Below are 12,543 nucleotides of genomic sequence, written 5' to 3'. Positions count from 1 at the left end.
GTGGTGGAAACAGTTGATAAGATTCCAGAAGAGCCACTGCCAGATGGTGCAGGATCCAGAGAGGTCAGCCGGGGCTGAGCTGGGAGGGGATGGATGTGCCCACCAGGCCTGGCCAGGAAGGCCTGGGAGAGTTGAGTGGGTACTTGGATAAAGTGGGGTGACTAATGGGTTATTTTCCAAGATCTATTTTACTCTTTTCTTTGAGAATAATTTCCCACCGGCCCATACACGACCACTAGGCTGACTTTTCTCTCCCTTGCAGGTAATATAAAGGTATATATAGATAAATATCAATTTCTGGTTAATATCTGGTCAAGTTCTGACTCATGGGGTGCTATAGAAAGTGACATTTCGGGCCTGGAGAGATAGCACAGCGGTGTTTGCCTTGCAAGCAGCCGATCCAGGGCCAAAGGTGGTTGGTTCGAATCCCGGTGTCCCATATGGTCCCCCCTGCCTGCCAGGAGCTATTTCTGAGCAGACAGTCAAGAGTAACCCCTGAGCACTGCCAGGTGTGACCCAAAAACTAAAAAAAAAAAAAAGAAAGTGACATTTCACTCAAACACACATTCACACAGCCTCGCAAGAGCTAGTTATCATCACTACAAAATAACATGAGGGACCAGAGAGATAGCATGGAGGTAAGGTGTTTGCTTTGCATGCAGAAAGACAGTGGTTCGAATCCTGGCATCCCATATGGTCCCCCGTGCCTGCCAGGGGCGATTTCTGAGCAGAGAGCCAGGAGTAGCCCCTGAGCGCTGCTGGGTGTGACCCAAAAACCAAAAAGAAAAACCCAAAATAACATGATAAACTTTAAAATGGAAAGAAAACACTGTCACAAGTCTACAGACTTTGGGCCCAAGTTATACCACCTTTAAGTTTTAGTCAAAGTCTTTTTTTTTTTTTTTTTTTGATCAAAGTCTTAAAAACAAAAAAGAAAAGTGAAACTAGGGGCCAGAGAGCTGTGGTGCAGCTTACATGCGGCTGACCTAGGTTTGATCCCCCGGTGTCCCATATGGTTCCCCAAGCCAGGAGCAATTTCTGAGTGCATAACCAGGAGTAGCTCCTGAGTGTCATCGAGTGTGCCCCCCTCAAAAAATGGGTAGGGGCTAGCTAGAGCAATAGCTTGGCGGTAGGGCATTTGCCTTGCATGCGGCTGACCCAGGATGGACCGGGGTTCAATCTCCTGGTGTCCCATATAGGACGTCCCATATGGTCCCCCAAGCCAGGAGTGATTTCTGAGCATAGCCAGGAGTAACCCCTGAGCATTACCAGGTGTGGCCCAAAAGCCAAAAAAAAAAAAAAGTGAGGGGCCGGGAAGGTGGCGCTAGAGATAAGGTGTCTGCCTTGTAAGCGCTACCAAGGAACGGACCGCGGTTCGATCCCCCGGCGTCCCATATGGTCCCCCCAAGCCAGGGGCGATTTCTGAGCACATAGCCAGGAGTAACCCCTGAGCATCAAACGGGTGTGGCCCAAAAACCAAAAAAAAAAAAAAAAAAAAAAGTGAGACTAGGGATAGGGACCTTTTTTAGTGGGGGGGGGTGTGTGTGTGTGGCAGCACTCAGGGGTTACTCCTGGCTCTGTACTCAGAAATCACTCCCGGCAGGCTCGGGGAACTATATGGAATGTCAGGGATTGATCCTGGGTCGGGTGCGTGCAAGGCAAATGCCCTACTGCTGTGCTATCACTCTAGCCCCAGAAATAGGGCCTTTAGCAACAAGTTCCATTTAGCTAAGATCCTGAACTGTGAGAACATTATTTCCTTAGATTGTTTTTATGTTTTTTTTTTTGCCTCTCCAAGAAGCACCCAAGAAAAGATGGTGAGCCTGTAGTTTTGTTTTGTTTTGGGGGGGGGGCACACCCGTTTGATGCTCAGGGGTTACTCCTGGATAAGCGCTCAGAAATTGCCCCTAGTGGGCCCGGAGAGATAGCACAGCGGCGTTTGCCTTGTAAGCAGCCATTCCAGGACCAAAGGTGGTTGGTTCGAATCCTGGTGTCCCATATGGTCCCCCGTGCCTGCCAGGAGCTATTTCTGAGCAGACAGCCAAGAGTAACCCCTGAGCAACGCCGGGTGTGGTCCAAAAACCAAAAAAAAAAGAAAAAGAAAAAGAAACTGCCCCTGGCTTGGGGGACCATATGGGACGCTGGGGGATTGAATCACGGTCCTTCCTTGGCTAGCACATGCAAGGCAGACACCTTATCTCTAGCGCCACCTCTCCGGCCCTGAGCCTATAGTTCTAACTCAACCTGCATGACTGAAGTTTCACTGTTTTCCAAGCATCTCTCAGAGACAGATTTCAGTCCTGGGAAAAGGAGGAAAGAGGAAATAAAGGGGGAGTGTCCAAAGAGTTTAGAAATGATATAAACTCTGGAAAGTTCTGGAAAGAAACTCTAAGAAAACCCAACACACCAGTGCTAGCTTCTGAGAGAATTCAGCTACATTCTTCCAAGTGCTGAATGATAAAGAGTGCAAGGTCAGGCCTCGCTCTCAGTCAATAGGCTGGAAATGGGTCTCAGACAGACAGACAGACAGACAGACAGACATGTAGGTCTGGAGAAATAGCAGTTAGGCATTGGCCTTGCACACAGCAGACCCAGGTTCAATCCTCATATGGTCTCCTAAGCACTGACAGGTATGGCCCAAACAAACAAAACTCCCCCAAAATAGATAGAGCAGTGAGGGAAAAACCTCAAGAAAAAGGAACCTTCATTCTCTGTTGGTGAGAATTGTTTTGGTTTGGTTTGTTTTTTTGTTTTTGGGCTATACCCGGTGACGCTCAGGGGTTATTCCTGGCTATGTGCTCAGAAATTTCTCCTGGCTTGGAGAACCATATGGGACGCTGGGAAATCGAACCGTGGATCGTCCTATGCTAACACACACAAGGCAGACGCCTTACCATTTGCGCCACCGCTCTGGCCCATTTCTTTTTTTTTTTTTTTTTTTTTGGTTGTTGGGTCACACCCAGCAGCACCCAGGGGTATCTTTAGGAAAAGCATTCTGGCCTTGGGACTAAGACTATGCAATTTTATTTCATTTTGCAAATTAGGTATCTTGATTTTATATCAGTGGTTCTCATTGCCATTTTTTTTTTTTTTTTTTTTTTTTTTTTGGTTTTTGGGTCACACCCGGCAGCGCTCGGGTTACTCCTGGCTCTATGCTCAGAAATCGCTCCATGTAGGATGCCGGGATTCAAACCACTGACCTTCTGCACACAAGGCAATCAATCGTCTTGCCTCCATACTATCTCTCTGGCCCCTGTTCTCATACCTTTTTATTATATTTTGGTTTTTGGATCATACCCGGTGGCACTCAGGGATTACTCCTGGCTCTGTGCTCAGAAGTTGCACCTGGCAGCTCAGGGACCATATGGGATGCCGGGATATGAACCAGGATATGAACCCTCCTGCGTTGGCTGTGTGTGAGGCAAACGCCTTACCACTGTGCTATTGCTCTGGTCCTGGCTCTCATACTTAATTATGTTGAATGATGCTTAAAATACCAGTTCCCATGTACTTTCCTATGCTCTGCCCTTCCCAGATTCATTTTTAGTTTTTGTTTGTTCTGGCCACATCCATGCTCAGGTATACATACTCCTGGCAGGAGTCAGGGAACTGATCATGTGGAGTGTCAGAGATCAAATCCAGGTCAGCTGCATATAAGGAAAGTATCCTCCCCGCTGTCCTATTACTCTGGCCCCTTTTCCAGAATCTTCTAAAATGGTTCAGGAATATATTTTCTTTATGGGGGCAGGAAGTGGGTGGGGCTTGGTGATGCCTCAGAACTGCTCCTGGCTCTGTGGTCTGGGATTATTCCTGGTAGTATGTAGGGGATAATAGGGAACCTGAGTCTCCCACAAGAAAACATGTGCTCAGCCCTTTGCTATCGCAGCCCTGGCAATATGGATTCTGTTCTGTGGTCCTGGTGATTCTCTGCCTGAGCTCTGTGGCTATCTATGGCAAATGCTGTTGTCATAAAAGATGTAAAGCATGAAAAAGGCCTAAAAAGTAGGCCTACCAATTCCATCTTCACTTAAGATTAAGGGTATGCCAATTTCATAGTCACTGAGATCCTTTTTTAGGGGGACCAGGGGGAGTGAACCACACCCCGTGGTACTCAGAGTTTACTCCTGGCTCTACACTCAGGAACAATTCTTGGCAAGCTTGGGGGATATTTTGGGGTGCCAGGATGGAACCCAGGCTGGCCGCCTGCGAGGCAAATACCCTCTCTGATGTACTATCACTCTGACTACTGAGATCCCTTTTAAAATGTATTTTAGGGGACAAAGTGATAACAGAGCATTTGCCTTGCACACAGCCAACTCAGAACGCACAATTCAAGAGGAAAACAGATTTATTCTTTTCATTTTGTTTTGTTTTGGGAGGCCACACCAGCAGTATTCAGAAGTTAATCCTGGCTCTGCACTCAGGAATTATTCCTGGTGGGCTCGGGGACCCTATGGAATGCCGAGGATCAAATCCTGGTTAGTGGCATGCAAGGCAAATGCCCTCCCTGCTGTACTATGGCCAGCCCCGATCAGATTTATCCCTAACGTCCTGTGAGAGTCAGATCCAAATACCACAGTTTGCAGCATGTGACGTAAACTTCAAAGGTCAGTAATTTGGATGATGCAGGGAGTCCACAGTGTTAAGCTAACAATGCTGTTAAGATGCCAGATTTTTCCTTCTAAGACTTGATCTAAGTACTCATCATCTACTAAGATAACTTTCAAGCACAAGCCAGGGGCTGGGGAGAGTGTGCAGAGTGGAGGTCACTGGCCTTGCACATAGCCAGTCTGGTTCAATCCCCAGCACCCCACATGGTACTGGGAACAACACCAGAAGTGATCCCTGAGTACAGAGTCCAGGATGAAGTCCTGAGCACCAGAGGATGCAACACCCCAATCCTCCCCCCAAAAAAATCAAGCATAAACTAAATATTCAGCATTAGTCTTTTGCACATAACATGCAACAGAGGTTCCAAATCACAAATCATATCAAATCACCCCGAAATTCTGGAGGGGGACAGGGGGATCAAGGGGTGCCAGGATGCCAGGATACTCAAACCCAAAATACCTCTCTGGTCTAATAGCAGTTTTGTGATTTTTGATTTATGGGCCACACCAGAGGATACTCAGGGCTTACTCCCAGCTCTGTTGTGGAGTGGTGAGGGGTCACTCCTGATAAGCCTGGGGAGACTCAACATGTATAGTGGCGCAGAGAGACTCAACATGTATAGTGGCGCAGATGAATCTAGCTCCTGCTGCGAGCAAGACAAATGCCTTTCCCAATGTACAGTCTAGATGAACCAGTAGTGTTCTGTAACACACACACACACACACACACACACACACACACACACACACACACACAGCACATAAGACCTGGGATCAGCAGCAGCAGCTGGGCCTAGAACCAGACAGAACTCTGAGCCCCCCACTGCAAAGTGCTGGGTCCCCCTCACTTCCACCAGCACCCAGAAAAACCGGCTGGAACTCCACAGAGCAGGTGGGGGGGCTGATCCCTGCGTGGAGCCTCGAGGGTCCCCCAAGCACCTACTTAAGTTGGGCTGGGGGGCGACCCCAACTCGGACAGCACTCAGGCCTGCCCCCTTCATTGCCCCTATTCCCCCAAGCCACCCACTTGCACCGTGCACGCCCGGGAACCGAGCCCCTTCCTCCCCTACACTCCCAAGCCAACTTCCCGGCCACGTCCCCCACCTGGGGCGCGCGCCTGGCCGCTCCCGGGCTCGGGGCGCACGGGCTTCCTCGGCCTGTAGCCGTAGACGCCCCTCTCCGTCTGGTAGCCGCGCTTCAGGAGCAATGGAGGGGCCCGACCCAGGCCCCTCCGGACTGCTGTGACCGTCGCCGAGGCCATGTCCGCCTGGGTCCGGGCCTAAGGGCGCACACTCGGGGTTGCACGGCCGGCCGGGCTTGCAAGGGTCCCAGATGCGCCTCCTGCAACTCCGGGACGCGGCGCGCAGAGGTGGCAGAGCAAGCTCCGCCCCCTGACGACGCCCCCGAGGCTGATTGGCTGAGTGCAACCCTCCCAGCCAATGAGAACGCTGGTAAGGTATAAACCCCGCCCCCGGAGTCCTCCCGGGTGCAAGGAGTGCAGGCCCGGGCATCCCGGCTCACTCTTTTGGGGTGGTGATGGCCGCCACGGCCCCTCTGATGGACGTTCCCTGCCACAGCCAGAAACGCTATGGGTTGTCACGCAGAACGGGGAATTGAGGGTGTACGCAAAGAAATTGAAAAAAGAGAAAATATATAAAAATAAATTAAACAGGAGGGGTGTACTGAGAGTAAGGGACACCATGTGGACCTTAATGGAAAGGTCGTAGGAAAGAGTCAGAAAATCAATACTGATATGGCTGCAACCTAACTACAATCATGCTTGTAATCATGAGTAAGTTACATGTGGTGTGGCCCAAAAGTAAAAAAAAGCAAACAAAAAGAAAATCAATACCTCATCTCCACTTTTCCTCATTTATGTTTTATTTCATTTTATTTTATTGAAATTATTGTGATGGACAGAGTCTTTCATAATTGAATTTCAGATATACAATAAGTCGGGGCCATTCCCACAAGTGTCAATTTCCCTCCATCAATAGTCCCAGAGTGCATCCTATACCACCACCCTTTGCCCCCTGGCCTGCCAGTATAACAGACCCCTTTTTGTTTTTTGGTTTTTGGGTCACACCCGGCGGTGCTCAGGGGTTACTCCTGGCTGTCTGCTCAGAAATAGCTCCTGGCAGGCACGGGGGACCATATGGGACACCGGGATTTGAACCAACCACCTTTGGTCCTGGATTGGCTGCTTGCAAGGCAAACACCACTGTGCTATCTCTCCGGGCCCAACAAACCCCTTTAAGTTCAGATTGTTAAAATTTAGGTCCCTTGATTCTATTATTATTGACTTTGGCTTGGATATTTAGTTCTATCCTTACTTATGCATCTAAGACCACTTGGCCCCTTTCTTTATTATTTTATTTATAGCCTTTTTTAATTATTTTCTTTAGTTTTTTGGGGGGGTCACACCCGGCAGCGCTCAGAGATTACTCCTGGCTCTCTGCTCAGAAATCACTCCTGGCAGGATCGGGGGACCATATGGGTTGCTGGAATTCGAACCGCCATCCTTCTGTATGCAAGGGAAACACCTTACCTCCATGCTATCTTTCCAGCCCCTTTCTTCTTAGTTTTATACTCATTTATGTTTTTAAGAAAGAAAACAGCCCAGGAGGAGGAGTCCATAAAAAAGGGAGAATTGGTGCAAGCGGTAGGCCTTGCACGTGCTGACTTAGGACAGACTGCGTCCGATTTCCTGGTGTGCATCCCAAGTCAGAAGTGATTTCTGAGCGCATAGCCAAGAATAACCCCTAAGCGTCACCAGGTGTGACCCAAAAACGAAAGAGAGAAAGAAAGAGAGAGAGAGAGAGAGAGAGAGAGAGAGAGGAAGGAAGGAAGGAAGGAAGGAAGAAAGGAAGGAAGGAAGGAAGGAAGGAAGGAAGGAAGGAAGGAAGGAAGGAAGGAAGGAAGGAAGGAAGGAAGGAAGGAAGGAAGGGAGAGAGGGAGGGAGAGAGGGAGGGAGGGAGGGAGGAAGGAAGGAAGGAAGGAAGGAAGGAAGGAAGGAAGGAAGGAAGGAAGGAAGGAAGGAAGGAAGGAAGGAAGGAAGGAAGGAAGGAAGGAAGGAAGGAAGGAAGGAAGAAGGGGCCAGGGAGGTGGCACTGTCTTGCAAGCGCTAGCATAGGATGGACCGTGGTTCGATCCCCCCGTGTCCCATATGGTCCCCCCAAGCCAGGAGCAATTTCTGAGCTCTTAGCCAGGAGTAACCCCTGAGTGTCAAACGGGTGTGGCTCAAAAACCAAAAAAAAAAAAAAAGAAAAAGAAAAAGAAAAGAAAAGAAAAAAAGAAAAAAGAAAGAAAGGAAAGAGGGAGAATCATAGATAGGTTTCCGCAGATAATCAGGGTTTCCAGTTTATCAAATTATTTGATCCAACAATTCTCCTCTAGATAGGATGGGAGAGGGCAACTAAATCCTTCCTGGTTATTCATCACGAGAGTCAACTAACAACTACAAGTACTTCAAAGAACTTTATAAGCTAAAAGAGCCCCAAACTTCTTTCCTCCTTTATGTTCACCCTGTATTCCTGGCAAGCCCTTTGTCAGGTTCCAGAGGTGAAAAACACACTGTCTGCACCTCAAGTACAAGCTGAACAGGGGCTGGAGAGATAGAGCAGTAGGTAGGGTACTTGTCTTACACATGGCCAGCCTGGTTTAATCCCCAGCACCAATCTGGCCCCTTGAGTAGCACCCAGCAGAGATGTACCAAGGAGATAGGAGCCCATTTCCTGAAAACTCAAAGAGCCTGGTCTCATCAGGGTTGGTCCCCAAGTGGAAGAGATGGAAGTACAGAGTCCTGAGAGATGGGGATTCGGGCAAGTGCAGGAGGAAAAGGGCAAACCCCAAGAGGCAGAGGGAAATTCTGGAGGTGGGAGCTAGAGAGAAACTGGAATTTTTTGTTTGTTTTCCGGTCACACTCAGGGGCACCTGGAGATATTTCCTGCTTTAGACTAGGTTGGGGTGAAAGCATCACTTCCAGAGGTGCTTGTGGGAAGCCATATAATCTGGGGATAGAACCTAGGGCTCCAGCAATGCGCTCAGTTCCAGGATCTTGGAGAGAGAATTGAAAGCAGAGCGTGGTATAGTCAAAGGCTAAAAAAGTGGGTATCTGCTCAGAGCATGGAGTGGAAAGTGGATGTGGGGTCCCTGGGAGATTAAAAGTATCCCATAGAAGATAACGGGTCACCACGGGATGAGGGCCTGTCCATGCCAGAGGAGGGAAAAGGCACAGTGAAAGGGCTAGCTTTGGGTGGGAAAAAGGATTCTTCTTAGATTATACAAAAGGCAGAGACTAAGAGGATGGATTGAGGTGGGGTAAAAGATTTGATCACCAAAAGATGAGGGAATTCTTTAACGTTTCAGGGGAAATGTTAAGTTATTCAACCAATAGTTGAATATACACAGAAGAACACTATGTAGCAAAGGGAAATGAGAAAGTCGTGCCATTTGTTGCAACTTGTCTTGGTCTGCAGTATGTCACATGAAGTGGGCCAGGGTGACAAGGACATATACTGAGTTCTCACTGCTCCATTGTAAAATGATGATATGGCTATAGATGGAAGAAAAGTGTCAAAAGCAGGGAAATAATTGGCTCTAGGTTATAAAAACAAAAATGATAGGGAAGGATATAAAGGTGGCGTGTGGGCTTGAGGAAGTCTGGAGGTATCATAAGGGCAAGGTTTGGGGTGCTGGGCTCATGTATGATGAAGAGATGTAGTATCTATCTATCTATCTATCTATCTATCTATCTATCTATCTATCTATCTATCTATCTATCTATCTATCTATATGCAAGCAGCTCCACAGAACATTAGTGTAAGCAGGGGACTCAAACTGCAATCAAGACAAACATGTCTGTCAGGAGGGGGATCAAGACGGAGAAAACTTGGGGTCATTGTTGCAGTTATTGGTGGTGAAATTAGAGCTGGAATGTTCTATTCCTGAACCCCAACTTTGTAAATCACTTTGCCTAAAAAATAAAATCAAAGCTGAAGAGACAGTACAGTGGGCAGGACCCCCTGAGCAATATCAAGAGTGATTCCTGGGGCCGGGCGGTGGCGCTAGAGGTAAGGTGCCTGCCTTGCCTGCACTAACCTTGGACGGACCATGGTTTGATCCCCCGGCGTCCCATATGGTCCCCCAAGCCAGGAGCAACTTCTGAGCGCATAGCCAGGAGTAACCCCTGAGCGTTACCAGGTGTGGCCCAAAAACAAAACAAAACAAAAACAAAAACAAAAAAGTGATTCCTGAACACAGAGCTGCCCTGAGCACCGCTGCATATGGCCCCTCAAAAGAAACAAAAACAGTGCCAGAGCGATAGCACAGCGGCTAGGATGTTTGCCTTGCACATGGCTGATCCAGGTTCAATCCCTGGCATCCTGTATGGTACCCCAAGTCTTCCAGGAGTTATTTCTGAACACAGAGCCAGGAGTAACCCTTAACTGTGGCCAGTTGTGGCCGCAAAACAAAAGAAAAACAAAACAAAACAAAAACAAATCAAAGCAGAAAGAAGGCACAGGTAGAATCTGAAAGGAAATAGGAGAAAATTAAGTGGAGAAAAAGCAACATTATGGTGGAGGGAGGTCATGCTGGCACCCCTCTGAGCTTGAGCCCCCAAGCCTAGTCAGAATGTAGGCATTTCTCTGCAGCATCTTCACAGAGGAGCTGGTGTCTGAGATTTTGCCAAGCAGGCGGGATGGAGATGGGGCTTGTCCCTCTAGAGCACTGAGTGGCAAAGGGGAGCAGCAGAGGAATTTTTTTACTGAAAATGGACTTGGGGCAGAGTGAAGGTTCTCAGGGTTGTTGGAATGGAGACTCCATTGAAAGGAAGTTGGTGGCTGAAATTGAGACTTGGGTTGGAAAGCAGAAACCACTTTCAGAGGCCTGTGGACCTTGCATGAGCCTCCCTGGACACTTTACAGATGTCAGATAAATACACCTCAAAACTGTAGAGCCAATATTTCTGTTAACGTATCACAGAAGATAACCAGGAAATCAAATGAGTGAACGTGGAAACTGGAGAGATGGCACAGGGGTTAAGGCTCTTGCTTTGCACATGACCAATCCTGATTTGATCTCTGACATTATATGTGCTCTCTGAAACACTGTCAGGAGTGACCCAGCACAGTGGGGTAGTCCCTACAGCCAGAATCCTTATGACTTTATTGCCCATCCTTTTTTTTTTTTTTTTTTTTTTGGCTTTTTTGGGGAGGGTTACACCTGGTGGTGCTCAGGGGTTATTCCTAGCTCTGCACTCAGAAGTTGCTCCTGGCAGGCACAGGGGACCATATGGGATGCTGGGATTCAAACTACTATCTGTTCGAATCAGTTGCGTGCAAAGCAAAAGCCCTACCACTATGCTATCTCTCTGGCCCTTTATTGCCCATCTTAAAGCAGACTCATACAGTGCCAGGAGACTTTTTCAGGAGGACACTGATGAAGAAGGCCGCAGGCTCTTCTTGTAGATCTGTTCTTCCTTGTCCTCTTACAGCTTCTGCAGCAACAATAGGATAATCACTGGGAACATGCCTAAAACCCACGGTTGTGGCAGGCAATTGTTTTCTTTGCACCTTCTGCTCCTGCCAACCTAGTACACCCACACACTACACACTAACCTCATTGTCTTAAAAACACTCCCAGTCCCTACCTCTTCAGCTTCCCAGTCATTATTCTGATGTGGAACAGAGTGGGGAAGCAGTCCTGATTTTTCTAACTTTTCTCCTCACTTTCTTTGGAACTGAGTGAATGTTGCAGGCAGGTGAGCATTACTTTTCTTTATTTTGGTTTGGGGTTATGCCTGGCAAGGCTCTGGGTTTACTGCCAGGAGTGATACTTGAGTGCAGAGCCAGGAAGGAGTAAACTCTGAGCACCTTCAAGTGTGGCCCCAAGATCAACACTGGTAAGCCTGCCTCAACAGTGGTCGTCTCTGTTTCCTTCTCTCAGTATCAATGGGGGTCCAGCCATATCTCTGACATGTACCTGAGACTCTGAACTTCCCCCTGACCCTAGGACCCTCTCATCACAAAACCTTCCTTCTCTCTTCTGCATAAGTGTTTCTCTGCCTACTAGATAATTTTCATTAGTAGACATTCTCTACCATTTTTTTTTGTTTTTGTTTTTGTTTTTTTGAGTCACACACCACAGCGCTTAGGGGTTACTCCTGACTCTAGCTCAGAAATCGCTCCTGGCAGGCTCAGGGGACCATATAGGATGCTGGGATTCGAACCACTGACCTTCTGCATGCAAGGCAAAATGCCTTAACTCCATGCCATCTCTCTGGACCTCTCTACCATTTTTTTTTATTAAAAATAATACATGGGGCCCGGAGAGATAGCACAGCAGCGTTTGCCTTGCAAGCAGCCGATCCAGGACCAAAGGTGGTTGGTTCGAATCCCGGTGTCCCATATGGTCCCCTGTGCCTGCCAGGAGCTATTTCCGAGCAGACAGCCAGGAGTAACCCCTGAGCAATGCCGGGTGTGGCCCAAAAACAAAACAAAAAAATAATACAAAGGGGGTCAGAGAGATAGCATGGAGGCAGGGCATTTACCTTGCATGCAGAAGGATGGTGATTCAAATCCTGGCATCCTATATGGTCTCCCAAGCCTGCTAGGAGCAATTTCTGAGTGTAGAGTCAGGAGTAGCCCCTGAGCACAGACAGGTGTGACCCCCCCAAAATAAATAAATAAATAAATAAATAAATAAATAAATAAGTAAATAAATAAAAATAATACAAAAGTCTCCTAACATTGTGGACATTTTGGGTTCTTCACACTAAAATTTTTCAAACACTCATTTTCTTTTTTTGTTTTTTTAATTTAAAAAAACCCTGATAACAGAACTTTTATTTTATTTTTTGGTTTTTGGGCCACAACTGGTTGTACTCAGGTGTTACTCCTGGCTCTGCACTCAGAAATAGCTCCCGGCAGGC

General features: G+C 47.8%; 1 protein-coding gene across 1 annotated transcript in view; it reads right to left on the bottom strand.

The window, feature by feature from the left end:
• Positions 1-5,932, bottom strand: part of DHTKD1 (dehydrogenase E1 and transketolase domain containing 1) — a 34,438-nt gene extending 28,506 nt beyond the window's left edge. The window contains exon 1 of the mRNA XM_049777080.1: positions 5,715-5,932. Coding sequence (XP_049633037.1) covers positions 5,715-5,871 — 157 coding nt within the window. The 5' untranslated portion in view covers positions 5,872-5,932. The remainder of the gene's footprint in view (positions 1-5,714) is intronic.
• Between the last annotated feature and the right edge of the window lie 6,611 nt (positions 5,933-12,543).

Source organism: Suncus etruscus, chromosome 7 (assembly GCF_024139225.1).
Source record: "Suncus etruscus isolate mSunEtr1 chromosome 7, mSunEtr1.pri.cur, whole genome shotgun sequence".
Classification (NCBI taxonomy): domain Eukaryota; kingdom Metazoa; phylum Chordata; class Mammalia; order Eulipotyphla; family Soricidae; genus Suncus; species Suncus etruscus.
Note: the sequence above shows the minus strand (reverse complement) of the source record. Positions and strands in the feature narration are given on the sequence as shown.